The 27,922-nt window shown below is 42.6% G+C and overlaps 1 protein-coding gene and 1 pseudogene across 3 annotated transcripts; one reads left to right on the top strand and one right to left on the bottom strand.

The window, feature by feature from the left end:
• Window positions 1-26,555, top strand: SMPD4 (sphingomyelin phosphodiesterase 4). 3 transcript variants are annotated; one of them, XM_054996578.1, is made up of 20 exons: window positions 539-1,134; window positions 1,254-1,340; window positions 2,213-2,355; window positions 2,464-2,539; window positions 3,325-3,433; window positions 5,382-5,434; window positions 7,028-7,176; window positions 8,075-8,207; window positions 9,123-9,194; window positions 11,327-11,416; window positions 11,887-11,961; window positions 14,121-14,266; window positions 16,700-16,790; window positions 19,277-19,377; window positions 19,935-20,098; window positions 20,489-20,694; window positions 21,463-21,696; window positions 22,269-22,400; window positions 24,251-24,379; window positions 26,025-26,555. In XM_054996578.1, the coding sequence occupies exons 1-20, from the start codon at window positions 712-714 to the stop codon at window positions 26,349-26,351; spliced, it is 2,940 nt and encodes a 979-aa protein (XP_054852553.1). In that variant the 5' UTR covers window positions 539-711; the 3' UTR covers window positions 26,352-26,555. The 3 variants fall into 3 exon arrangements, with proteins under 3 accessions (XP_054852551.1, XP_054852552.1, XP_054852553.1); XM_054996576.1 differs by lacking the exon at window positions 11,887-11,961 and having other exon boundaries at window positions 1-1,134; window positions 26,025-26,552; XM_054996577.1 differs by lacking the exons at window positions 11,327-11,416; window positions 11,887-11,961 and having other exon boundaries at window positions 4-1,134; window positions 26,025-26,552.
• Window positions 22,409-24,241, bottom strand: LOC129341404 (40S ribosomal protein SA-like; annotated as a pseudogene).
• Window positions 26,556-27,922: the final 1,367 nt, after the last annotated feature.

Raw genomic sequence — 27,922 nt, 5'->3', positions numbered from 1 at the left:
CTGAAAATATTTATGGTGCTGCCTCATGTGGACTACTGTCTGCAGTTCTGGTTACCCTACACTGAAAAAAAGATTGCAGAGCTGGAAGAAAAAACTGAAGAGGGCATCCAAGATGATTGAGGAGTTGAAGAACCTTTTCACTGAGAAAGCTCGAAGAATCTGGGAATTTTGAGTTTAGATAAAACGTGGAATTAACTGTCAGGATGTACTGATAGTCACAAGAACAGACAATTTTAAAGGGGGATCAGGCAGATCCATGGTAGATAGATCTGTCAGGGGCTACCAACCATAGGGACTACAGGGAACCTCTGAATACCAGCGCCAGGAGGCAACATCTGGGAAAGGCCTCAAGCCCTGTAGTTGGCCCTCCATAGTAACTGGCCCCTGCGTGAGTTGGGATGCTGAACTTGATGGTCTATCGGCCTGGTCCAGCAAGGCTCTTCTTAGGTTCTCAAGAGCTATTTGCTGGTAAACTGAACGTGGAACCGATTAGGAGCAGGAGGCGCAGAGATGTAGCACCCGCACCCTGACAATAACGCAGCCCCAACCGGATCCAGCGATTTCGCAGAGCCCTGCAAGGCTGGCCGCTCCCCCATTCCGTACCCTTGGATAAACAACGCCCCTCTGTGGGAGGCCTCTCCTAACAACCTCCCTCAGACCCTCACAAGAGCAAGCACCACAGCCTCGACCCCGTTGCCGCGCAGCACTGAGATGCACACCCGAGCTAGAACTCGGTGTCAAAGGACAAGGCCAAAGCCCCATGTCGTCATTTGCCCGGAGAGCCCAACCAGACTGCCCCCTCACAACAGAGACCAACCCAGCGATCTTCTCAGGACCCAGTTCCGACCAGGCACCTCAGCAGGGCAACCGCATCACGTGCCATCAGACCACGCCCTCATCATGACGTCCCTCGCACGCAGACTCTGCGGAGAGGAGGGAATGGCGAACGAAGGGAGGACTTTTCCCCGCTCAAACCCGAGACGAAGCCCCGCCCACACCTTCGAGCCACGCCCATCCCCGCGCGCAGGGGTCCCGCGCGAGGCCGCGCTCCCTGTTGTCATGACGTCGCCTTTTGGCCGTTGCCGGAACGCCGAGGCGGCCTCTGCCCACCTGCCGCCGCCCAGCTACCTCCTGGTGAGCCTGAGACGCGGGCGCGGGTCGAGGTTGGGGTTGCGCCCTGGGGTGGCCGGCAGGGTCGGTGGCGGCTTGCGGCTGGCCTAGTTTGACGCTGACTCTCCTTCCTTTCGCCCCAGGCCAGTTTAAAGGCGGACTGCTTGAACAAGCCCTTTGCGCAGCGATGCCACGACCTGGCCGTCGTCATCGAAGACTTTCCCGCGAAGGTGAGCGGCTGCTTGGTCGGCGCCCCCTTTTGCACGCCTCTTACGGTTGCCAGTTCTGGGTTGGGGCATGCTTGGAAGTATGAGGTGTAACCTGAGGAAGGGGTTGTTCGGGCAGGGGAGGGGCTCAGCGGGGTGGGATGCCCTAGAGTCGCTTTCTGAAGTTGCCGCTCTCGCAAGGAGAACTAACTGCTCTAGTCTCGGGATAAGTTGCAATTCTGGAAGAACGACAGCCCCCTCCAGGAGGTTGGCAACCCCAGTATCTCCCCTTGTGGGAAGGGACTTCGACCTAGCTGGAGCTGAGGCAACGCTTGGAATTGGCTTCACAGAATTTCCTTTGAGCTTGGACACCGACAGTCCTCTGTGCGTGGGAGGTGGGCTACCGGGCACCGTGGTTGTCTGAAGAAGGGAGTTCTGACTCTCAGAGCTTATACCCTGATAATCTTATGGGTCTCTGAGGTGCCACCAAACTCAAATCCTGCAGTCCTACTGCAGACCTACCCACCTAACCCCCCTCCCCTGTTTCCTGGAAAAGATAATCTCTGGCTCCCCTTCATACTTCAAGCACAACATGAAAGCAACTCATGTGACTTGCCCAGCCTCGCCAAACCCAGCCTCCAGTGACTACCCCACCAGAATTTTGGCCCTTTAAAGCCCCCCTTCTGGCAGTCTTCGCACTGGATTCTTGCAGCATTGGCTCTTTTGGGGGATTCTGTTGAGGGCTGGTGTGCCTACAGGAAGAAAATAACAGTGCAGACAGTTGAGTTTCAAAAGGGCAATTGTGTTGCTTTTTTGGAACTATCCAGCAGTCATCAGAAGCAGCACTAATTTCATTGGTTTCCCCCTTTCTCCTTGTTTCCCACTCTTTTTTAAAGGAACTGCATGCCATCTTCCCCTGGTTGGTGGAAAGCATCTTTGGCAGTTTGGATGGCATAATTCTAGGTTGGAACCTTCGTTGTTTACAAGGAAGAACAAACCCTAATGAGTACAATATTGCCCTTGACTTTCTTGACCCTGGGTGAGTTTCATCATTACAGATGATACAAAACATTTGAGTTGCTTTCAAATGCACCTTTCCCCCAATATGCTGCTTGTTGTTTTGTCTTTTACTGCTTTTTTTCTGCAGTGGCCCAATGATGAAGCTGGTTTACAAGCTCCAAGCTGAAGAATACAGATATGATTTCCCTGTGTCTTATCTTCCAGTAAGGATAAACAGTGCAATTCTAAATCTCCTAATTATTTATACTAGGTGACTATTAAATGCTTAAAGTTGGCAAATGAATTTGCTGAGGAAATGTTGCCAACTGCTGATGAATAGGGCAACAAAATGGCTACCCATGGACAGGGAGGTTTTATCTACTTTAAAAGGTAAAAGTAGTCCCCTGTGCAAGCACTGAGTCATTACTGATCCATGGGGCGGGGGTGGGGGGGACATCTACTTATGCATGCAAAATATTATTTGGTACATAGCCCTCAGATTAGAAAACTAAGGATTTATATATGCATGCAGTTTCAGATATCAAATATAATGGCTTTGTATGCTGGCTAAGCCATTAGGAAGTGAAACCTAACTTTAGGGAAGGAAGACTGGGACTTGATTGAGGGCAAGGAATTTAGTTTAGGGGTGGTACAATAGCACAATTGTTTTTCAATCTTTCTGCATGCTTTTGGAGGATTTAGTCTGGTTGCGCAGCAAGGTATGCAGTCAGTCCTGAACTTGTGTACTATAGAAGAACAGTCTAGCATACAGACAGGTTGTAGCCCCTCCTGTCTTCTCCATGTTTCATGGAACAGTTGGGATGAAATTGTTTTGGAAGCGGTTACAGTCTTATTTGCATGGGTTATAGTACAGCTAGCCCCCAAACCTCTAGTACAATTTTGGAGAAAGGGCAGGACAAACTCAAACATATGTATGCAACTTAAATGCTGTTTTAGTGTTAAGATTTTAATAATACATATTTTATGAGAGGTGGTATTTTTTTTTCAGGGGCCAGTGAAAGTTTCAATACAAGAACGGATTTTACCTGAATGTTCTCTATACCATAACAAAGTCCAGTTTCCTCCATCTGGAGGCCTGAGTTTAAACTTGATCCTTAGTATCCTTTGGACAATGTATAAGATTTTTGTACTGGTGATATAATAGAAGGTAGAGAGCATTGGGAGATGTGTGCCAAACAAACAATGGAAGGCTGAAGACCCAACTCACCTCTCTCCATTGCTGTGCTTCTGGGTCCCATTGCTGCTTGAGGTACTTACCGGAACACGTTGCTACATTATCTGGGCTCGTTCTTGGATGCACTATCAGCCAAGTTGTAGTTGAGTTTACTACTGACCATTTTGTGAGCTCTGTAACAGCATCTGCATAGGGCATGACACAATGTGCAAGCTGCACTTGTAGCAGCTGCCTATATTTGAGGAGTTGGCCCTAATGCTACGGAACGTTTATGGCTTGCAGGTTACAGACAAGAGGGGAGCAGGCTGAATGTTGCTGTGCCATATATTCTCTTGCATGTGTGGGGAACTGGTAGCATGTGGCTGGTTGCACGCTGTAGAGTCATAGAATCCTAGAGTTGGTAGGGGACTTGTAGGCCATGTTGTCTCCTTGCACAATGCAAGAGTGGTCCTAAGTAGAGCACTCCTAGCAGATGGCTGTTCATCCACTACTTGAATACTTCTGGCTAAGGAAAGCCTTCTCTCCCAGTTAATTGTTTCCATTGTTGAAATGCTCTGACCGTTAGAAAGTTTCTCCTGTAATTTAAGCCTGTTAAGTCTAGTCTAGCCTTGCTCTCTGGTGGAGCAGGAGAGAGAACAATTTTTTACCCTCTTCAGGTATTTGAGGAGAATGATCATGTATTCACTTAGTTTTCTCTTTTCCATACTAAGCACACCCAGCTTGTTTGACCTTTTATTGTGGGTTTTAGGTTTTCCTAACCATCTTTGTTATCCTCCTCTGAACCTGTTCTGGTTTATTTACAACTTTGTTAAGGTGCAGCACTCAGAACTGGATGCAGTGCTTCAGATGAAATCTGATTAGTGTGGAGTAGTGCTGGAAGGATTACTTCTTGTGACTTGAATACTGTGCTTATATTAATGCAGTCTAAAATTGCATTAGCCTGTTTGCAGACACACCACACTGCCAACTCATTTTCATTTTTCATTATTAACAAATCCTAGGGTCCTTTTCACATGTACTACTGCCAAGCCAGGTATCTTCCATCCAATACCTGTGCATTTGGTTCTTATTGCCAAAATAAATAACTTTGTTTTTGGTCAATTTCATTACGTTTCCGCTCAGCTTTCCAACCTATCAGGGTCACTGAGTTTTTTTCTGTCTTCTAAGTTGTAAGCTAACATGTACATTTGACAGTGATTCCCACTGCCTATCCTATGCAGATCTTTCCCCTAAAACCATCTCTTCCTGCTGCTGGGCTCCCTCCCCCCTCCTCCAACCTAACAACTCATCACCAGAGGCAAACCATGGAAACTTGCTCCTCATGTTCTTTAACTTTTTATTCCAACAGATCAGACAATTGACAGTTGTGGCAAGTATAGTTTCTAATGTTCTTAAGCAAGGAGTTAAATGTGATGAATACATTATAGGTCAACATCACAGAGTCCTCAGTATCCATCTTTGTACTGGTTGCTCGCATCTGAGCTTCTGTCTGTATTGATGAACGGCTCTTTGTTTCTTTCTTATCTTGCGCCTTGCTTGAAGTTTGCCTGAAACTCCTGTTATGTTTTTAATGTTTTTTAACCTGAAACAAATGGGTTTGTTCAGAGCGGTGTAGTTATTAAATAAGAAGAACAGAGTCTAGTACCCTAGATTTCAAAGTGACATCTGCATGTTTTTTTCTTCATGGCAGCATTGAGTACTTTGCTATGCCAATGAGTACTGTGAATCTCAAAAAGGCTAGACTGCCAGAAAGCCTGACAACTGAACAAAATATCGACTTGTATTGTCTTGGTTGTGTATAGCATAATCTTGAATTGTCTGCAGTCCTTCATATTTTCAGTTGTACTGTATCCTTGACTCAGTGCAACCAGATCCGTTTGAATATTGTATGTTCTACTTTGCAATAAGCCTTATCACACAAAGGGTACGTATTGTACATCTTTCTTCATTACCTCAGCCCTTGTTCACACTGGAAATGAAAAAAAAGAGGAGCTGCAATCTTATGGCTCTTGCAGATGGCACCTTGCCATCAGCTACCATTCTGCTGTGATGAATGGTAGTAAAAAGCCATCGTGTAAATACTGTATTGAAGTGTTTAGAATAGTGCCAAAAACAGATGGACCGAAGTAAAGTGTGTTAATGTGTCAGCATTTTGCTTGAAATCTTTGCAATTCTTCTGGCCCCCATATGAGAATGGTTCTGCCCATGGAGGAGTGAGGTGGGAGGTGTCATCAGGTGAGAGGCAGACCTCAAATCTTGTCATGGCATGCACAAGTACATTAATCTCAAACTGCTAAGCAGCAGTGGGCAGACATTCTACAATTCTGTCTTAGGAAGCATTGTGTGTGGGAGGGGGGTAGGTAGATAGGTATCCTAGCCAACTTACAAAGAACTCCACTTCTATGCTGCATTTTCTTGATTTGATTGTTTCATATGTGTTAGACCAGTTTCAGCTTTCTACCTTACATCAAGTACATGACTGATTTCCACAGGACACACAGTCTCCCCCTTCCATACAGACTCAGTGGGCAAAAAATCCACCATAGGCAAGCGGATATAGGTCTGCATCTCCCTTACTTATTCGATGCCCATCAGTCCATATCAGAACATTACATAAGAGGGGCCATGTCATCGGTGGTGTTCAGCACCCAAATGTTCCTAGAAGGAAAAAGTAAGGTAGCCAGCTGGTCTGTGATAGCATCTCTTGTCTGCCACTACCAATTGACTGCTTTCGCCTCTTCAGATGTAACATTTAGGAGGTGGGTACTTCACCCTAGAATATTAGGGTGTTTAATATCATGGCTGAGATACTCTCCTCCACAGTTGAACGGAATATTGGACCTGCTATGAAGGTTTGTTTTCAGTGGATGGAGGGTATGTTATCCCACACAAAATAATTCTGCATTATTTGTTGCTTTGAGACAAAGTTAAGAAAACCAGATGTTTCTTCCAGGAGTTGTAGTTTTTAAAAACTACTCTGGGGCTATCCTCGTTTCCTATTTTGATTTTTTTTTTGTCCTAACGTGTTCTAGAGTTTTGTACTTGCCCAAAGTGTGTTTTAGAGAGTTTTTTATTAGGGCAGTGCCAAGCCTGGTGTTGCTGTATTGCTTCTCATTAATGGAAAGGCCCTTCCCTCACTGGAGGGGATGACGATTGTAGAACAAGTGGGAAGAGTAACCAAGCTAAGATACCTTCAATCTACTGATGAAAAGAAGCCTTTGCAATAAGTCCTGTTGTTTTTCTATATGCAGCATATGTTTTGGTATAGAGGAGCATTGAATCATGTGAGCCTCCATCTGCAGTCCAGAAAGTGGTCTGCTGTTAATGAACACATGGCTTTTGATTCTCTGCTTACCTGGCAGATATTATTTTACTAACTCAGTAGTAGAAAGCAAACTGCATATCTCAGGTTTCAAAATCAATACCTAGCAACTCCATTTAGTGAACTGTAGCAAGAGAACTGGTTGTAGAACTGACTTGGCATAATTCTGCTCTTGATATTCCCTGTGTATTTTAGAACATCCCCATGACCTGTCATGTAAGCACTTCAAACAGTGCTTACTTTGTTCTGGTGGACAGGTACTTGAAGTGGTTCTTGCCTACAGAAGGAAGTGTCCTTCCACCCCCTTCTTCTGATATCGGAGGGCACCCATCACCTGCTCCAAGGTGAGTATTTATACTGGTGATACAAATTACAGGGCAGTGATGTCCAAAGTTGACTTTGTTGTCTTTACCGCATGGATTGAACGTACTTCTTCTACGAAGGATAGGTTAAGAAATTAAAGGGAAAGCAAAGGTCTAGGTTGGAGTTTGTTAGCTTGCTGTGAAAAGATAACCTTGGACTAATAGATGTTAAAATGTATATATAACAAAGTATTATTTTATGGAAAACTGAACGTAGTCTGAGAAATCTTTTGAAAGGTATCTACTGAGCTCTTCAGATTTTGCCAAGCGGTTTTATATACAGATAGAGATTTTTTTTAAAGAGGTAGGCTAAAGATAGTCGTGGGAGGCTTGCCAGAAGTTGAATTAAGTGGTAGTGGCTAGCTCTTTCATTTTTTTTCTAATCCCCATTCTCCTAATATGTAGCAGATGTTGAAAACAGGTTTTTGCATCTCTGTGGGCTGTCTTACATTGATGGGAATGCTTTTAATGACTTGCCCTTTCCTAATTACTGTAGATGGGATTATGGGTGGTAGAATAGCAGGTGCCAACAAGAGGATGACATGAATGTGGTCCCCAGCTGTTTTTCCCAATACAGCGTAGGAAGGAACATGAGAGGTCAAAACAGGCTGTTCTATACAAGTGGCATTCTCTAGCTTTTATCATTAGTTGCTTATTCTAGAATAATATATTGGTACAAGAAATACATAAAGTTTTGGGGCAATTGTACAAATTATGGGAATACTGCTACTTGCTCTGGACCTTCTGGCTTTGGGTTCACTTGGTGCAAGCTCCTGTTTGTTCTTTCGGTGGTCTTTGAAATTGCAAGCCCTGGCTATAATCTCACTTGGATTAATCTTTCATAGTACACTTTGTATTTAACTTGTGTCTCTCCTTAAAGATCACCTGCAATGTCTTTCACCTCTTATGGGATGCATCCCACAAGCCTTCTGAAAAGGCATGTTGCTCATCAGCCTTCAGTGAATGCAGATCCTGCTTCCCAAGAGATCTGGAGATCAGAGACTTTGCTTCAGGTGTGTCTACCATAAATCCTGCATCTTGTGATTTGAACCATGTGCTGTCCTAGGATGTTGTGCAGGCTTAGCAGAGTGGGAAATGGCTATCTTTGCAACATGGAGTGCTTCATAATGGCATTATGCCCAGGTAGATCTCGGCATAGACAGCTGGGGAAAACATGTATTTTAAAAACTCAGTATTCACAGATATAGAGTAAAACTTGAAAACATGCAAGTTATTTTGTTGTGAATGGCTCAAGAACTCACACATGAAGCTGGGTTATAGTAAATCATATTGTTGGTCTGTCATGGTCAGTGTGGCGCATTCTTCTTGGCAGCAGCTCTCTAGAGTTTGGGGTAGAATTCTTTCATATAATTTACAACCTGATATTTTTAACTGACGATGCTGGGGACCAGACATGGAACTTTCTACATACAAAGCAGGTGTACTACTGAGCTGCAGTCCCTCCCCCAAATTAAGAAGCTTCCTGGAACTTGTGCATATGGTATAGCTCCCTGTCCATCTCTGTGCCTCCCCTACCAAAATTGTCCTTTCTCTACCATGTAAGGTGCTACTCTAAAACTTGCAAACTCTGTAAAGGGTAAGGCCTAGGGTTTTTTTTACACATTTTGTTTATAAGATTTTTAAAATTAGAAAATACATTAATATAGTTATTTATGAATGTATTATAATAGATAAACATTTCTCCTTATATTACAATTGTCCCTGATCTGTATGACCTGTGGCTGCATACCTGATCCTGGTAGATCCAGCTCAGGAGTCTAATTTGTAGAATGTCTGTGATTCAGCAGAGTACCCACAAAGCTTAGTCCAACCAAAGAACAGCAATCGCTCCCAAGGCAGCTGGGATTACCCAGGGCTGGGTCATTCCTGTCAGTTCAGCCATCTGATGAAAGTATTTATTTTCCCAGATCTTTGTTGAAATGTGGCTTCATCATTACTCCCTGGACATGTATCAGAAAATGCAGTCCCCTCACATCAAGGTAATGACAGTGTGCTTCATATTTGAGTGTCTTCTGCTTGCTGGTCTCATACTTTGGGGTGGCAGAGAAGTTCAGCTTCTAGGTATATGGTGTATTTTGGGGTGGTGGTGAAAAGAACAATAGAGAATTCATTTCATTGAATGTTTTACTTAATGCAACTTGATGGTTCTACTTAAAACACACAAGTATCTCGTAGTCTCTGTAGTGTCCTACTAACTGGTTCATTTACCAACAGCAGAAGGTGACTAGTCTTATAGTAATAAGAACTGTGTAAGAGTTTCCTTACAGTGGTCTGTTAAGTTCATCACCTTTGCTAACTGGCTGATGATGCTTTTTAAAAATCTATTGTTTTTAATTGTTTTTACAAAGAATACACTTTCTCAGTCTTGTTAACTGGTTGTAAAATGAAAGCCTGCCAGTAGAGATGTTGCACTTAATGGACATGGGAGCCAGTCTCGCATTGGCTTCTCTATTTCAGTGGGGATAGCTGGACTGTGTATGCAAAGGTATCCACATATGAATCATGCCAATGTATTGAAATTGGGCAACTCTGCTGTAGACAGAAGTTTTCTCTTACAAGAAATTTGAAGGCAGGGATCCACCTTGAGTGAGAAAAGCAGACTATAAATATCATAAATAAAATTAAAATAAAGATTGTAGAAATTAGTACTGTATGAATTTGAGGTGTTGATACAATCAGGGATGAGTTGAATGTCCACAAAACACCTGAATCTTCAAGTTGAAGTAGTTTGAGGTTCAGATACCTCTGAGTTTTCTCAGAGATACAGTTTTGCTTTTAAGTTAGCAAATAGGACTTAACAGACAGGAGTCCTAAACTGCCCTCAGCATTGTGGAATGTGCAACACCTGGAGAACTTATATGAATTATCTATAAAGAGCAAAAATCTTACCCACCTCATAGCTCCGCATCATGCAATGGGTTGGATCCAGCAAAAAGTTCATGGAAGGAAGTGGTGGAGTGATTTTACAATTCTTTTATTTTTCATAATGTCACTACTACATACATTTATGATGTATGTGCTTAATTTGCAGTGATTAGTTATAACAAAACTGACAGCCTCTCTCCCCATTCATTATGTTTGTGTGCCATCCTGTTCTTGTTTCCAGTTGGTTTGGGGGGGGGCTTGTTAGGTGTGTAGAATTGCTTGCATCAAACATTTTCACTTTGTAGGGGGTTTTAAAGCCACATTTGTGCTGTGTTCTCAAGTAAAGACTCTAGGACTAAGGAAGACAGGCATGTGGTTCAACCTTCTAGATTTGGCTTCACCAAATGAAGGGGGTGAGGATCTTGGGGATGTACACTTTATGTTCAGGCTCTCTTTGTGTTGCCATGGCAGCAGTACTCTCTTTAGCTGTTGCCAGTGCTGAGTGACTTGTCCAGCTGTTAGTTTGTGAGTTTAGTTTTCCAAGATGATTTTCATAAACACTGTAAAAACCAAAGTTTTGCAGGCTGTATTCTGCAGTATAAGGGAGAGAAAAAAACCCATGTGCTTGACTTTGTTACATTGACACTTGTGAGCTGGCATGTGTATCAGTGATGCACTTTATCTTTTGCATTCCCCCATAGGTGGGTGGAGTGGAGAACTTCCTTGCATTTGTTTATTATGACTTGTCCTTTCCAAGCTCTGAACCATCCCAAGCTGTTGCAACATAATTGGAGATGCACATCCAAGATGCTTTGCAGTGACTGCTGGGGTGCATCGCTTGGAGCATAGCAGGAACAATCCCAAGTTGTTTTCCCTATCCATCATTTCCCCAAGCCTTTCTTTATAAGCTTGCTCTGCTGGTTCCCCAAAAGTTTTCCAAATTCTACAAAATTTCAAAGCTCCTCAAAAAGTCTTTTGTTTTAAGTATGTACATACAGAATGGGCAGTTTAATTTGTGTTTTGTGTCCTGAGGCTGGGTTTTCTGATAGTGGAGAAGAGAGTACTTGGCTACCGCTGCTGCAGTTGTGCAACATTGTTGTCCTCAGTTGTATTTGTGACTCTTCTGTTTGTTTTGTTTTTTTTCTCTCCATCCCTCTTTCCTGGGCTTATTCTCACTGCTGTTTTCCTTTTTCTTTCCATTTTCGTTTTTTCCTCTTCCCCCTCTTTCCCTCTTGTTGTCTCTCAGCTGGAGGTTCTGCACTACCGGCTCAGTATGTCCAGTATTCACCACAGTAGTCCTGCCCAATCCAGCTACCAGGCCCTCCATACATATCAAGTATTTCCATCTTTTCTTTTCTTTTAATTTTTTAAATCCCTTCATGCAATCTGCAAAGTGTGGCATAGGCACAGGTGGGAGAAAGTACAGCCCAGTGGGTATATATGCTAAGATACTTTGGAAAATTGGTTTCTTTGCCACAGGGTGAGGCCAGGTTGTGGTGGTGAGTTGCTTTAGGCCCGAGTTTTTCCATCTTGCCATCAAGGGTGCTCAGCAAGAAGCTGAAGAGCAAAGGTCAGGTCAGATACCCTTGAATATGGTACTTCCTTTGTGGGCAAGATTTAAGCTGATGCGCTTTCCTGTCTCCTCATGATTTGCTCAGGGCCACTCACCTCCCCCACAGATGGATCAATGACCTGTTATGCTCCTCGACCCAGAAACTGGGTAGGGGTAGAAGAATGTATAATGTAGTTGCTAGATAGTTTCTAATACTCTTTCTTCTCCCTCCCTCTATATCAAAACTCCGTAAGGCCCTCATGTGTAGTGGTGTGTTTCTTCAGTCCTGCAGAGTGCTTCAGAGCCTTCTCCAGGGCCGGGATAACTGGGTAATACTCCTAATGAGTCAGTTAAATAAAATGAAATGTTACTTAGCTTGAACATAGAATCCTGACAGCTCAACCACTAAGCCCCTAATATATATCCATTCACAACTGCTCAGAATTTGGGATACTAAGAGAACTCCAGGGAATTAGTGTTGGTTAGAAAGGGTAGTGAGTTACTTTATGCTTCTTTATAAGGGAAGAGGCTTGCAATACTCCATTACACTCTGCTAGGCAGCTTATGTATTTGTGCTGCTACTGTTTAAGTTTTTTTGCTTGAAATAGGAAATTGAGAGTAGCAAAAACTGTGTCTGCCCAATAATTCCTTTTGGGCTTTCTGTATGTATCCCTGCAGCTTTCTTCCTTGAGTCTTCATTTCATAATGATCTCTTGTGTACAGTTCATTCATGACATCTTGGCTGTCTTTGAAAATAGCAGCTTTCTGCTTCTCATTATTTCAGAACATGGCTTTAAAATGTGAGAGCATTGTTTACCTAGAGGCCGAGTCTGGTGTTTGATATTGTAGCCTCAACCATTGCCCCCAAACAGGATCCTCTGCACCTATTTTTTTGGAAAATTTTATATACCTCCTCTCAAGATCTGCTCACAGCATAAAAACATTGAGCACCCTGAAATGATATTCATAAAACAATCTTCAGACTAGAAGCAGATCATAAGACAGCTTTAAAAAGATAGAATCCTTCAGTTAAAAGCCCAAGTTAAAAAAATATGTTTTGACCTGAAACCTAAAGGGAAGCAAGATGGGGGCCAGGTGAGCAGAGGGGGGGAAGCATTTCAAAAGTGAGACATCACCACTGAAAAGCCTTGTCTATAGGACTCAAGAGAGCCTTCTATGAAGGGTTTTTTTGTTCCAATTAGTGAAGATAAATAAATTGAGTTTCTGCATGACTTGGGAGAAAATGTACTAAAGCAGAGTATATGTCTCAAGCAAGTGAGTTATGCCATATGCTACACGGGAGGCCAAGAATTCCAGCCTTAAGGAGAGCACATGGTATGCCTGTCTAACCGCCCTTCCGAAAGGTCTGAGACAGCTTCCTTGGCATATTCAGCCCTCTCCACATTACTAGTGTGCTATGAGGAGCTGTAGGAGTATTTGCTACTCTGGCTTTAGGGAACTGGAAAAAAGTTGTTGAAGTTTACAAGCCCCAGTTGCAGCAACTGATTAGAACCAGTTGATCTTTTTCTGTAAGGCATCTTGTTTCCATTGCTGTTCTAGGGAGACTATTCTAGAAGTTTACATCTTTGCTAGTTATTTAAAATAATCTTTTCTTACAAAACTACTTGTGTGCTTTACAGCTGCTAGACTATGACAGTTATTTTATTATCTAAATTACATCCCGCTCCATTCACAGATCTTCCACTTGCAAGTACTACTTACCAGTATTCTGTGAATCCAACTCCTCTTTCATCCTTTTGTTTCAATCCCCCTCCCCACACCAAAACATGCTTTCAGTTTTGGAACCCCCAATGTTTGAATCCACAATAAAATGTCCAAAACAGGAAATTCTGCAAGTTTTTCAAAATTGCATAATTGCATGAGCTATAATTTGGGTACATTGCACAGAGAACATTGCAGCATTTGCTCTGTATGCCTTGATTGATGGCCTCCTGGCTAGGTTTGCTGCTTAGAACAAAGGAGGCCAGAGCAGACTCTTAATATAAATTGTTGTGATCTCCATTGCTCTTAAAAGTTGTAGACCAAGCCCAGGGAATCCATCATTATGAATCCTTTTGGTCCCGGAGGCTTATGCCTGATAGAAGGATTACTTCACAAAAGTGGCATTCCACTTACACATTCTGCAGTCCTCTTGATCATTGGGTCCCTTTGGCACATCTTGCCACTGTGACCTAAGTGAGAAAATGGAGGTAGACATTTCTTCTGATAGCCTACAATGAGCACTTGTCAGAGATCTAATAGAAGAAGTTCTTCCTTTCCTTACCACAGCTGTAAGGAAGCTGTTCTCTGTCTCTGTGCTCAGGATGAAAATGAATACATTCTGCTTTCAGCTCAAAGTGGCCATTAAGGTATTAACTTAAAGAGTCTCCTTGCTTAAACCTCTGCCCCTGTAGCTATCTCTGTGCTGGTCTCCCTTCATGATAGGGAGATGACTTCTTTCATTCTCCTCCTCCTGCTTTCAATCCAGGAGTCATTTAAACCCACTGAGGAGCACGTGTTGGTGATCCGGTTGCTTGTGAAGCACCTACATGCTTTCAGCAACAGCCTGAAGCCAGAGCCAGTTTCTCCTTCGGCCCATTCCCACACAGCCAGTCCTCTGGCAGAATTCAAGAGGTAGGTTGTTTCTTACTTAGAAATGATTGCATGTTCAGTGTGTGAGAGTTTAAACCCCCAAAGGGCAAGATAAAGCTTTGTGACTTTTTATTTGCCTAAAAGCCACGTGGAATTTTATTGATCACGTTGAGCAATATTCTAAAATTTGTGTGCAGTAGGCACATTTCCCACATTTTTTCCCCATTGCTACAACTCTTTCTGAACAATAGAATCATCATTTGTGGAGTCACAGGATCCATGTAGAGGAACAGTTAAGAAGATTGGCAAGCTGGAGAGAGACAAGAAGGTAAAATGATTCCTCTCAGAAGCTGCACTTTTGAAAGAGGAAAGAGGAGCAATTTTAAGTCTTTGCCTTTTTCTCACTTTAGCTTCCCAACCTGTATGGCTGTTACTCTACACAAATCCCGCAAGCCCAGAAATAAACTTTCTGGGGGGTCTGAAAGAGCTGCTATGGAAAGAAATCCAGAAGAAGCTTTTGCACACAGCTAATAATTCACTGTATTTATGACTGCTAGGGGCAGTCTCTATTGCCAGAGGAGTGTTAACCCCCTTCTATTACAGATTTTCTCTTTGCTGATTGTACATACTGAAAACTGGCTGGGGAAGTTGCCTGATGCATTGACTGTGAAAAGTAGCAAATCTTGCTTTAGCAGCCACGGCCAAGTAAGCTGTTTTGCCCCAAGTCTCTTTACCAGTATGGCTTTGTTGTCCCCAGAACATCTCTGCTGCTGCAAAAATTGTAGTTGCTGGGTTGAATCCCATAGACAATTTCCATGGACAGAACAGGGGTAATTTTTGCCAACTCCTCTTGCTTCAGATGCAACCCCTTGCTCCTCGGGGGGGAGGGGAGAACCCCTGTTCTTTGGGATCCCCTGTTCTTCTATGTGGAGACAGGAAAATGTATATGGATCTACGAACAAAAACTTTGAAATTGATTGCTCCCTGTCCTCCTCCTTCCTTCCTCCCTCCATGGTAGGGAGAACCCAAGATGATGCTCCAGGTAGCAAATGGGCATTGCCACCTCTGCAGGCAGCAGAGTACTGATGTGTTTGGACCTTCAGTACCTGATGTGGACAGCACAGCCATAGAGGCAAGAGGTGGCATATCAGATGTTCCCCAAGGTTGAGGACAAGAATGCCTTACCAGTCAGAATCTCTAAAGAACATGAGCTCACTTAGTTAGCCTGCATAGCAGGCATCTCAGGTGGCTTATCTAGTAGTTTGCCAAGGAGAATGAGGTATGCACATGTAAGTCCTGACATGAAAGTTACATGATAATCACAGCAGGGTTTTTCTGTGTTGCCCAATTATACTTCTGAAAAGTTGTAGTGTTTTTAGACTTGCTCAAATTCTTTGATTCTACATAACCTTTGAATCCCACCCCAAGAGACTCTTCATTTACTGACCAGTCAGAGCACTGAACAACAAAAGTTAGCTGACCTGTCTTAACACTTCCAGCAGAAAAGGAAGGTGAAATTATTAGAGGGAAGAGGATACAGTAGGAAGTGTACCATGAAAAACTATTTCCCTATGAAATTTTCCCAGATGGCTAAAGCCATACACATCTTCTTGCCCTTCAAAGATGTCTGTGTGCTCTAAGCTGCATAGAACCTTTGGGGTGGTGCTACTTCTGTACCTTCTGGAAGTCAAGCTTGCCCTCTATCCACTTGGAGAAGGAAATGTTGCTTGGGTGTAAACTCTTGTTCTTGAGACAGTTTCCTATCCAGCTTGGTGTTTTGGTTGTGGCTATTCTCAGTGGGCATGTGTAGGACTAGGTGGGTAGGCAGAGCCTCATGGGGATATTCTTCCTGGTTCTCTAGCATTTATACATTTGGCACATCGATTTCTGGACCATGTTTTTATTCATTCAATAGTACATTGAATTATGAGAGGCTTCTATTCCAGCAGGTTTGACTTTGGGAGCGGAGAGGTCTCTTGTCCTAAGGAAGCCAGAATTCAACCTGCACCTTTCTACCACTTTTCCCCACCCTCTATCTATTTTCAAAAAGGGGAACTTGAAGCAAGTCCAAGCTTTGGTTCTTTTCTCCATGGTCCTGTCACTCTGCTTTCATCCTTGGACAAAGAGTCCAAACTTTGTTCCCTGAGAAGAATGGACAAATATTACAAATACATAAGTAATTCTCTCTTCCGCCAACCTTGATGGGGCTGGTGGTAATGGTCAGGATGCTGGCAGTGAAACTTTGACTTTTTTGGCATCCATTTGGTAGTCTCTTCAAAACCAAGTCTCAAATTTCCATGGTTTCTTGGGGAGAAATTTTGTCAGTTAAGCTTATGAATAGGATAAGCACATTCTCTGTGGCATGTTTAATTGAAAAAGAGTATCATAATTTTTATTTTCCTCATTAAAAGTGTAGTTCTTTCCCTGGCAGTTATTTATCTTACAGGGCCTTCTGTATGTTGGATGTCTTTACAGGATTGTGATTCCCCGATTCGTTCAACAGAAGCTCTACATCTTTCTGCAGCACTGCTTTGGCCACTGGCCTCTGGATGCCTCTTTTAGAGCTGTATGTACTCTATTTGATGTTGTGTTGTTTATTCACAGCATGGTACCTACCTGCTAATTATGGCTTATGATTTCTACCTTGCAAATTATTTTCCAAACAGTATGATAATGTGTTGTTGCAGGGGCAGTTTGAACAGCAAATTATGAGCTCTTATGAAGGATTGGTCACTCCTGAAAAAGCATAGGAATAACACCTTACTTTTTAGAATATCAAATTGCTGTACCTCATGATGCAAAGAAAAAAGCAAAGTGTGTTTTTCTGCTAAAGGCAGAAAGATACCCACAGGTGTCCTTGTTAGGATCCCATGGCTGCAGCCTAATAGCTTCAGTTCCCATTTTCTTTATCTCTGATTGCTTATTTGCCAGTGTTCTTTAAAAGTTCTATCTGTCCTTTATCAGATCCTATCCTATTTTGTGCTAAAAGCTGGAACAGCAACAGAAGCAGTGGAGCTCAGTGACCAGAAAATTGACTTTTGAGGTCTGGGCCCATAGTCTAGCTGAACTGTGGCCATTCTGGCGATGTTCTGTAAACCTCCATTCCCCATTGCAAAAACAGCCATTGCAATTACAGCCTTCTCAGTGTTCTTTAGGAATCAGGGAAGATATAAATCTTAAACAAAATGAAATTTTTGAGCAAAAAGCTGTTTCCCTAGATACTGAATGCATGGGTGGGATGTAGATAAGGTTGGACAGTGAAGCTTTTGGAGGAATCTAGATCTCTTCTAGCTGTGAACATGTTAAAGGTGAATGTCAGTAGGACAATGTGGCTTCATCTGTTCCCTATGGCAGCATTTTTCAAACTAGAGATCTGTTTGCAAGGACAGAGGGTGACCTCATGGCATTTAGGTAATGTAAAAATGGTTGCACCCCGGTCACACCCATCCAATTAACACAAAAAACAGAGCAACCTCTATCTTCTAAGAATGTCAGGGCTCGTCCGCCTTGGAGAAAGAGGATGGAGTCTGTTCCCTCCTCCCCTTTTAAGCGCAAGAGCTGATAGAGCTGGTGCTGCCTGCTGCCACCTAGTTTCATTATTACCTCAGCACACTAGTCAGAAAATATGCTGACTTTGCTAGAAACCACATAGTTCACTCCTAGGAATTGGCAAAGTGACACAACACAGATACAGTCCTAATGGTCATCATAGTTACTTCCAACATAAAACTGGACTTGTTTTTTGCTCAGTTTTCCAATGCAGAGAATTTCACAAGAGAGAGATGTTACACTGGATCCATAGACAATAATAGCCAATGGCAATTCACAGTTGAATACCAGAAGTTCAGGTTTTGTATGGCTCTAAGCTATTCCTGTGAGCTGCTCTGAAAATTTCTCCAGGTCCTTCCTACCCCTGTTCAGTTGGTCTCTGGCTAGAAGTTATTAAACAATATGGGAAGTTTCTTACTGTCTTTGGTACAAAGCCCCTTCTGGTCAATTTCTTATTTACACAATTTATACCCTGCCTTTCTGCCCTAATTAGGGCCACCAAGGTGGCTAACAGATTTAAAAATACATAATAAAATCTTTAAAACCATGAAAACAAAACAAACATATAATTAAAACCAAAGCTAAAAAACTCATACAAAAACATAGAACAAAATATAGGGCAGGAAGGGAGGATCACTGAGGGGATGTCAGATGAAATACAAAAGTCTTCACCCGTTGGTGGAAAATGGCAATAAAAAGGGACAGATGAATCTCTCTAGGGAGGACATTCCAGAGTTTTGGTGCTACAACCAAGAAGCCCATCTTTCAGGTTGCCATCCATCCAATATCAGAAGGTGGAGGCCCCAAAAGCGTGTAGATGTCTGTTGTCTCTTCTCCTTACCTAGCCAGCTCTTTTCTCATCACCATATCTTTCCCAAACCCACATGCTATGAATTGTGGCAACATGTCTCACCCTATTCTACCCTTCCAACACATCTCTACCACTCAGAGGCAAGATTGTATACCAACAGTGGGTTGTAGATCTATAGGATTACCAAATTCTGACACCTGACCTTGCAGGCGATGTACAAACAATGCAGACATTTTATTAAACTTGTTTTTAAAACATAGCTGATATTCTTGTTTTGAGCACTGGAGACTGGTTCGGGCATATTCCATCGGGTATAAGGCAGCAGCTGGAGAGGGAGGAAGGGAGGGTTTGGGGTTCAACAACATTTTTAAATTGAAATTTTTAAATAAAATGAGTTGCTAAAGTTTGAGAACTACTGCCATATGTTTTAGGGGAAGGATCAACAACTGGAGGCAGCTGAGACCAAATCTGGCCTCTTCAAGTATAGTGCCTGTTGCCTCTCCAGTTGCTAACTTAAAGGTGAGAGGTGTTCCAAATGGAGTTGCTTCCACAGGAACAGGGTTTGGGGTAGTGGAAGTTAACTCTTTCACACAGAACTTTACAAGGCAACACTTCAGGAAATCCAGTTGCTTTGCTGTCCAAGGCTTAACAAAACCACTGTTTTGAAGTATTTAACTGTTCATTTTGTTTAGGTTCTAGAGATGTGGTTAAGCTACTTGCAGCCTTGGAGATATGCCCCTGAGAAGCCACCTTTGAGTGCAGAGTCTCAGCCTCGCAGTGTGTCAGAGAAATGGTATGTGTTTACTTTTTTAAAAAAATTGTACCACCCTAAAGTAATTTTTTTACATGCATAAAACAGCAGCCACGATTAAAATAGCATTACAAACTGCACTTTAAAACAGCATCTACAGAACAAAAGCCTTGTACTATTGTAACAAAGCTGGCAAGGAAAGAAAAATCAAGCAGTAAAAGTCTGAACAAACCAAACAGATTCTGTCGGGTGCCCAGCTGACAAAGATGGAGCAAACAGACATCTTTTGAGAAGGCTTGAAAATGCATTGGGGGAGGGCGGGAATTGATGGAGCAGTGCAGCTTATAGTTTGGAATCTCGGTATTGTTCTTCCAAGTGTTTTTCCCCCTTGGAACCGCCTGTTCCTGTAGTTGGGATAGAAGTTAGCATTCCTTACTGAGCTTTGCCTCAGTTTTCTATTTATAGTTGGGGAAGCTACATCACATTTTTAAGCAGAGCTTCTGGAATGAACCCTACACATTAGCCTAACATGGGGAGGGGAGTGGTTTTTCTTGTTGAACATGTGATATGGCCACTGGTTCTCTTCCTCCATTTGCCAGGGCTCCCTTCATTCAGGAGAACTTGCTGATGTATACCAAGCTCTTTGTTGGCTTCTTGAATCGAGCTCTTCGCACAGATTTGGTCAGCCCAAAGAATGCTCTCATGGTGTTCAGAGTAGCCAAGGTCTTTGCTCAGCCCAACCTTGCTGAAATGATCCAGAAAGGTAAAACATATGCTAGAAACTTCCCTCCTTATGATCTCTTTCCACACGTATGCTCCCCCAGCAGTATAATGTTGCTTTTACATTGGCAGCTGAGAAATTAGAGAAGCCACTTGTTGGGTTGAGGTAAGTTCAAAAATCTAGTTAGTTTGGCTGTTTGGTCTAAATTTCTTGCTGTATCTCAGGGGCTCCTACTGAGAGTGCTGTTTGCTCAGGATTCCTAGTGAGCTGAATAGCTAAACAGAAATTTGAACCACAGGCTTCCCTGTCCAAACCAAATGCTGTATCCATTGCTTTAAGTTGGCTGAAGTCTTTGCCTTTTGTTTAGAGCTGCAACACCCAATAATGGCCTGAAAAGATGATCCTTTTGCTGTTTTACTACTTGCTTTGCAGGAGAGCAGCTCTTTCTAGAAACAGACCTTGTTGTTCCTCCACGCCAACACCGTCTGTTTATAAGCCCCTCTCTTGGAGGGAGCTTTCTGTCATCCCGAACTCCAACCATCACAGATGTTTCATTTAAAGTGAAGAGTCATGTTTATAGCCTGGAAGGGCAGGACTTCCAGTACAAACAGATGTTTGGACCAGAAGTCAGGAATCTGGTAAGCAGCAACCTGTTTTTCTTGAAATTATTTCTCTTGAATTTGTCCCTTAGCAAAGCAGCTGATGTCAGATTAAATGTGGTACTTAACTTGGGAGTTTTGACATGTTAATCTCTAAAGGAATCTTGCCCACGGGGCTTTTTAAATTCTTTTTAAAAATCCTGAATATTGTTATATCAATGATCTATGTAACAGGGTTTCTGAATTTGTAGCTTTCATTTAAAAAAAAATCAGTCTCTAGCCCCTTTTATTGCAGAGGCCTTTCCCCTTATATCTCAGCAATGAAATGAATTAGATACTAACTGAAAATGAAGACTGGGGATTCAGAGAACCTGATACACAGATGGTTATAACAATAATACACAATTGCCTTTTTAAATAAGTTCTTTGGTGGTGGGAACAGCTGTGGGGGAAGGAGCAGGAAAATTCAAATCTTCTCGCTCATGCAGCAGCCATCCAGGCTTCACTGCAATTTCCCCCAAAAATTCACAGCAAAGTGGGTTTGACAAAGAGCAGAGAAAAGTCAGGGAAACCCAAGGTGCACATCCGAACTACGAAAGCAGGCAAAATAAAAACTTGCTTCCCAAAAGCATCAAACCTGGGGCAAATAACTTGCATGGATAAGGTCTAGGATTTGTAGACCAGAAATCTACAATCAGACATCTAATTTTTAGTGCAGCTTGCCTCATATCACCTGTATTGTTGCTTCCCACTATGTCCTTGCTTTTCAGGATCTGTCAAGTCATGGTCTCCTCTGTGTCTTTTCAGGTGTTACGACTGGCTCAGCTAATTGGTCAGGCCCAGCAGACAGCCAAATCCATATCAGACCACTCCACTGAGGCCATAAATAGCCAGTCCTTTCTTTCCTGGTTCCGGTTTGGCCCAGCTGATTTGAATGGCTCCTATACAGGCAATGACTTGGATGAAATTGGACAAGACAGCATCAAGAAAACAGATGAATACTTGGAAAAGGCTCTGGAATACTTATGCCAGATATTTCGGGTATGATTAGTATTTTGTTCACTAGAATCTTTATTTGGAATGAAGCATAGAGTGTATACAGTTTTGTGCACATTGCTTTTTTTCTCATTCCATAATCATTGCAAGCTAATTGGGAACATAACTTTGGAAAAAGTGGCTGCTCATTTAGAGAAACCTTCCTCTTAAAAATGAACTGGTTTTCAAGTAGATACACAGTGAACCTTGATTCACCAGCATCGGAAGCCCTGTTCCACCCCCGCCACTCCTGAAATGGCTAAAAGCTGACTGCACTGCATTTCTAAAAAGGAGCTGTGAGAAATTTCAAACTGACAAGGAAGAAAAAGTAAAGGGTTATGCTTGCAAACACAAACCTGTCCTTTATCCCTAGGAGTCCAGTGCCCATTGTTCTTATCTGTAGAGTCTTATTTTTGGAATATACTAGAGTCTGTCAGTGTTAAGAAATACTGACTGATGGGAAGGAATATAGCAGTCATGATAGGCTGGCAGCTGGTTCATTTCTTACAGATGAACTTCAGACCCTGTGTACCTTGGCACATGGTAATTACACAGAATTCTTGTTTTACTCTTGCAAGTTGAATGAAGCTCAACTGAATCAACTAATGCAAAATTGGGGAGCAGCTCAAGATGAGAATGGAAAGAAACAGCTTCCAGACTGCATCGAGAACGAAGATGGATTAATTCTGACACCACTTGGCAGGTACCAGGTAAGCAGGTGGTACACCAGCTAATCTTGCAGCTAATGATTAATTTTTAGATGGTTGTTGTGGATTTTCCGGGCTGTATAGCCATGGTCTTGGCGTTGTAGTTCCTGATGTTTCGCCAGCAGCTGTGGCTGGCATCTTCAGAGGTGTAGCACCAAAAGACAGAGATCTCTCAGTGTTCGACAATACAGTTAATTTTTAGCTTTTTGAGTGGAATGATGTGACCAGAGCCAAAATAGCTTGATCCCTTATTTCAAAGATGCTTGATGATTAGGAAGTTGCAGTCTGAAGATTGTTGGGAAAATAGACATGTAAGTTTATAAGACTAACTTTGAAAAAGCAGTTTAAAATCCATTGGAAATATGAATACAGCCCCCTGTGAATCAGCTCTAATATTTATTAGGTATATTAATCTGATGCGGTAACAGGGTTAAAAAATGTTGTGGCACCTTAAGGACCAATGAACCCATTGTGGCCTAAGCTTTTATAGCGCTAATATTTAAGAGCTATTTTTAAATCTTAAGAAAGATGTTTATTTTTTTTCATTGTATTCATGAATTCCTGTTGCTGAATATATCATGACCACTCTGTGGGAGGCACAACCCACTCAGTGGCCTGAGGGCCGCAGACCAATCTTCAGTGGCAGGTTGTGCACTCCAGTCCTCAACTAGGAATGGCTGTATTGGCACAGAGGGCACCTGTACCCCCTCAGACCAATCAGCCACCTCAGGCTGTGGAGGAACAGTGAACTCAGGTGCAGGAGCAGTCCATTCACCTTAGAATTCCTACTTTGTAACTGTTTTCTTGGCTACAGCCTGCCCCTCCTTTTCGATCCCAATAGAAACAGAGATCAGGCATAACCATCCATGAGTTTTCGCGGGAAATAGTGCCATGCATTCACAGGACCTCCTGAGCCAACATCCACAACATCAGACCAACCGAGTGTGCCCCCTTATTGTTGCATGGGCAATATCCATATAGTGCAGAGGAGAATCGGTGTCACACAAGGCAAGGGTGGGGATGGTTGTTGTGGGTTTTCCGGGCTGTATTGCCGTGGTCTTGGCATTGCAGTTCCTGACGTTTCGCCAGCAGCTGTGGCTGGCATCTTCAGAAGTGTAGCACCAAAAGACAGAGATCTCTCAGTGTCTCAGTTCTGAAGATGCCAGCCACAGCTGCTGGCGAAACGTCAGGAACTGCAATGCCAAGACCACGGCAATACAGCCCGGAAAACCCACAACAACCATCGTTCTCCGGCCGTGAAAGCCTTCGACAATACAAGGGTGGGGATGTTTGCATAAGATACCTCAATCAGAGACCGATGATCAGCCCTTGGATCACTGACCACCAAAAGGCGGGGCTCACAGAAGGCAGCCTGGATCTGATTGGTGAAAGTACCAGGACAGAAAGCTATAGGTGTTGCACCAGTTGCAGCAGCAAACTTCAGAGTAGCATGCTGTCCAGTATTCCTGGAGGAGATAACGCTCACTTCAACAGAGTTCTCAATAGCACGGGCAGCCAAAAGCAACTTTTCCCAGGTTCTTTTCAGGTTGATGATATAAATGCCATCACTCTTCCTTTTATAGATATATTGTTCCATCTGAATATCTAGATTGGTGCTTCCGAAGTGGGTTCCTGAAGTAAGGAATTTGAGGACATCTTCCTCCTTCATCTGTAGAACATCAAGGCCTCTGGACATTGTAAAAGTTTCCTTTAAAAGTAACAACAGAAAACATGGTAGCAACGCCATATGGAGGCCTCTCAGAGAGCAGAGGAAAAAAAGCAATATTTAAGAGCTTATAAGAACTGCCTTATCCAAAATAATGCTGGGCTGTGGCTTGTTGTTGTTCTTCTAGATCATCAATGGTCTGCGCAGGTTTCCAGTGGAGTATCAAGGAGACCCTGAGCTACAACCTATCAGAAGTTATGAAAATACCACTCTTGTGCGACTGTTGTTTCAGCTTTCCTCAGCAATCAACAGACGGGTAAGTGCTGTGGACCACCACCACCCATCTTCATTTTCCCATCTGCTTAGCTCATTGCTGCTTCTCTTGCTCTCTAATGTATATATGAAAAATGTGTGCATTGTATGTTTTCTGCATTTTTATCTAGTTTATGGTGTTTTGAGAATGGGTGTGCTTTACATCCAAAAGCGTTTTAACCTTATATGACGCAGTCTTATACTTAACCAGACCACTGGTCTATCAAGGCCAATAATGTCTACTATCACTAGTTGTGGTTCTCTATAGTTTTAGGTAGGATCCATTCACATAATCTACTACTACCTAATATGAGCACAAGAGGGCTTTATTAAAAGGGGCTTAAGACAGATTCATGGAGGAGAGGTCCATCAATGGCCACTAGACACAGTGACTAAAGGGAATCTCCATAAAGAGCAGCAATACCAGTTCCAAGAGGCAAGAACAGGGAAAGGCTTTGTTCTCTATGTCCTGTTTGTTTGGCCCTCCAGGGCAACTGGTTGGCTGATGTGTGAAAAAATATGCTGGATTAGGTGGACTAGTAGTCTGATCCAGAAGTGGACTATTCATGTTCTTCTGTACCTGGTCCTGTAACAAGATGCTGGAGTTGAACCTGGGATCTTCTGCATGCACAGCAGACACTCCGAGAAAATTCTATGCCAGAGGAATTTCACTCTCACTCACTCTCTCACTTACTCTGCTTCCAAAATCAAAGCGGTTTAAAAAGGGTTTAAGTACTTGATTTGTCTGTGATGGTAACTGAGTTTGTATGCTGGGTCAAGAAAAAGGTTTCTATGTATTGTCAAAGGCTTTCACGGCCGGAGAACGATGGTTGTTGTGGGTTTTCCGGGCTGTATTGCCATGGTCTTGGCATTGTAGTTCCTGACGTTTTGCCAGCAGCTGTGGCTGGCATCTTCAGAGGTATAGCACCAAAAGCTACACATCTGAAGATGCCAGCCACAGCTGCTGGCGAAACGTCAGGAACTACAATGCCAAGACCACGGCAGTACAGCCTGGAAAACCCACAACAACCAAAAAGGTTTCTGTTGGAAAAGAACTCTCTATCCACAATCTGTTTTCATTGCCATAACTTCACCTTCATTTGGAAAAATGTATTTTACTATTCAATAACAAGATACAGGTCTGACCTGCATCCTCAAAAAACAAAGCATTCAGCTTCTCTAAGATATTATACAGACAAACTACATTAACACTCATCAACAAATAAATGGGCACTAGCATCATTTTCACCTTCCAGAAATCAATGCAGTTTGTTTCCCACCTCCTGAAAATAGCGAAGGCAGCAGATTGTGGTACATCATTGTGCAGAATTGATCATAATTTTTTTTACAGGCTGGTTAGAATTGTCTCACCCCTTTGCTTTCTCATATGGAAAACTACAACAACACTTCATTATAGAGCGGTCATTACTGCTGTTTTACTTGGACAAGATCAAATTCTTGCTCATCCCTTAAGTTGCCTTAGATAAGTCACTACCTTACAACATCGCTTTTTAACTTAAATAATGGAAATGTTTCTAGTCTTCAATCAGGGTTGATTGTACGGCGTTTTTGTCTACTAAACATGTAATGTAAATAATTGCTCTTAGTAACACCCCTGTACTTTACATTCTCATTATTTGTGTCTCTAGTTTGCAGGTTCAATGGAGGCTCTGTGTGCTAAGGAAGGCTTTCTTGGCAGCTTTTGCCGCTATCATCTTTGCAACCCCAGCCTAGTAGAGAAGGCTAAACACAGCCCCCTGAGCAAGCAGAAGCCAGGACAAATCCGACAGCCAAGAATCAGCCTGAGATTTCTGGCTAGCTACAGAACTCTCCTTTACTTGCTTCTGATATACTTCATTGCCTCTTGGTTCTGCATTGGTCCAGCAGCCTGCAGCTTTCTACTTTTCATTGGATATCTTTTTTATGCAGTACTCATGACTTTCTTCACTGAAAAGAGGAAGCCTCATCAATCTTGATGTTTTGTGAAATTTGTTTTCTGCCTGAATCCAATGATAAACCAACAAGAGTGGCTCTTTGGATGAACAGCTTTGGCAATTTTTGGAACCTAAAATATTTTTAATCAAGTAAAACACTTGAAATCAGAAGGCTGTACCTTCATGACTGACAAATCTATACAATTTGTTTTGATAAACTTTTTTTAAAATAAAAAACACAGGCCATTGTGAATGTTGAATTTTAGAGTGGCAGAAGAGGGTGGAGACAAAAGTAAAACTACAACTAACAGAGCAATGAGAGAAATTCTTTAGAGCAGGCTAAATAGTAGCTTTTAATCCTTGATGGTCAAGGAATGCTGTGGCACAGAGCTCAGTAATTTAAATGGCTTTCGGAGGAATGTTCTCAGTGGAGTTTGCCCCTTCACTGCAAGCCTGCACTTGTATTACAAGCAACAATTCCACCACTGTAAAGATGTGCACTATCCTGACCCTGTAACTTTTGTGAATGAATTGGCTTTGTGCATTGGGGCCAGATGATAGGCCCAAGCTGTTATATTGGGATGTGGGTTGAGAATGGATTTGTGCAGAATTTGAATTGTTAGGATTGTGAATATGTGCATGACCCCAAATCTAGTGAAAATTAGTAGGGGAGATAATAAATATGTAATAGATGTAGTGGCGGAGAGAGCTCTCAGGTAGCAAGCCACATAATGGAAGGAAGAGCAGGTTCAAAGCACACGTGCACGCACACGCACACACAAAACAGGATGTGGACTGTGTTAATTGCTTCAGTAGCAAGTGATGATAAGGAGAGAACTCTATTTCTGTGGTAAAAGTGGAGACAATTAACACCCTGCATTCTTTTATGTACTGAAATACTACATAAATCCAAGTACAAAAAGTGTGGGGTAGTAGTAACAGCTGTTTCCATGCCTCTTTCCGGTCCTGGGGGCTGTTCTTTATATAAATGTATTAAGCTGCCCTGTTAAGCCAGACCATAGGTCTATAAAGTCTGACTACCTGAAACCTATTTAATTAGAGCTGTAAAGGAATAGAAGCTGGAAACTTTTGCACACAAAGCATATACTGAGCTACTTCCAGCTTTTCCTTCTTCTTTCCCCCATGTTGAAAGCCCCGCAGACTTTTTCCTATTCCCTGTTGTAGTGCTCTCTTCTTCTTTAACATCTTAAGCTAGTAAAGGTTTTTTAGTAAGGTTTTTAGTTATTCTTCAGTTCTCTTCACTTTTAATAGTGAATGCATATTCTGATGGCCCCAAAAGAAAAATACTAGCCTTGATGGACCAATGGTCTGATTCAGTACAAGGCAGCTTCATGTGTATCCTGCTTCCATGGACTGCCAGAAGCTCATCCTTGGATTGCTGCCTTTAGAAACACTCCATCTTCCTTCATCCTTTCTACAGTACAACTTTTGGCCGCAGCTATTTCTTGTTCAATTGAGGCAGTCACCTATAAAAATGGAGGATTTTGGCAACTCATGGCTCCTATCCTCTTTTAAACAACGGAAAGGGGTCCTGGGCATGTCAGTCAGCTTCAAAGACTTCACTTCCATTATAGTCTTCAAATGGACAGAAA

This window comes from Eublepharis macularius, chromosome 13 (assembly GCF_028583425.1).
Source record: "Eublepharis macularius isolate TG4126 chromosome 13, MPM_Emac_v1.0, whole genome shotgun sequence".
Classification (NCBI taxonomy): Eukaryota; Metazoa; Chordata; class Lepidosauria; order Squamata; family Eublepharidae; genus Eublepharis; species Eublepharis macularius.
This window is presented reverse-complemented; position numbering and strand designations above follow the sequence as displayed.

What these genes read in the sequence shown, in the direction of transcription:
- SMPD4 (XM_054996578.1), top strand. Translation starts at nt 712, where the DNA reads ATGCACACCCGAGCTAGAACTCGGTGTCAAAGGACAAGGCCAAAGCCC. An exon ending in TCGAAGACTTTCCCGCGAAG is followed by an intron (nt 1,341 to 2,212) that starts GTGAGCGGCTGC and finishes TCTTTTTTAAAG; the next exon opens with GAACTGCATGCCATCTTCCC. An exon ending in AGGCCCTCCATACATATCAA is followed by an intron (nt 11,417 to 11,886) that starts GTATTTCCATCT and finishes AAACTCCGTAAG; the next exon opens with GCCCTCATGTGTAGTGGTGT.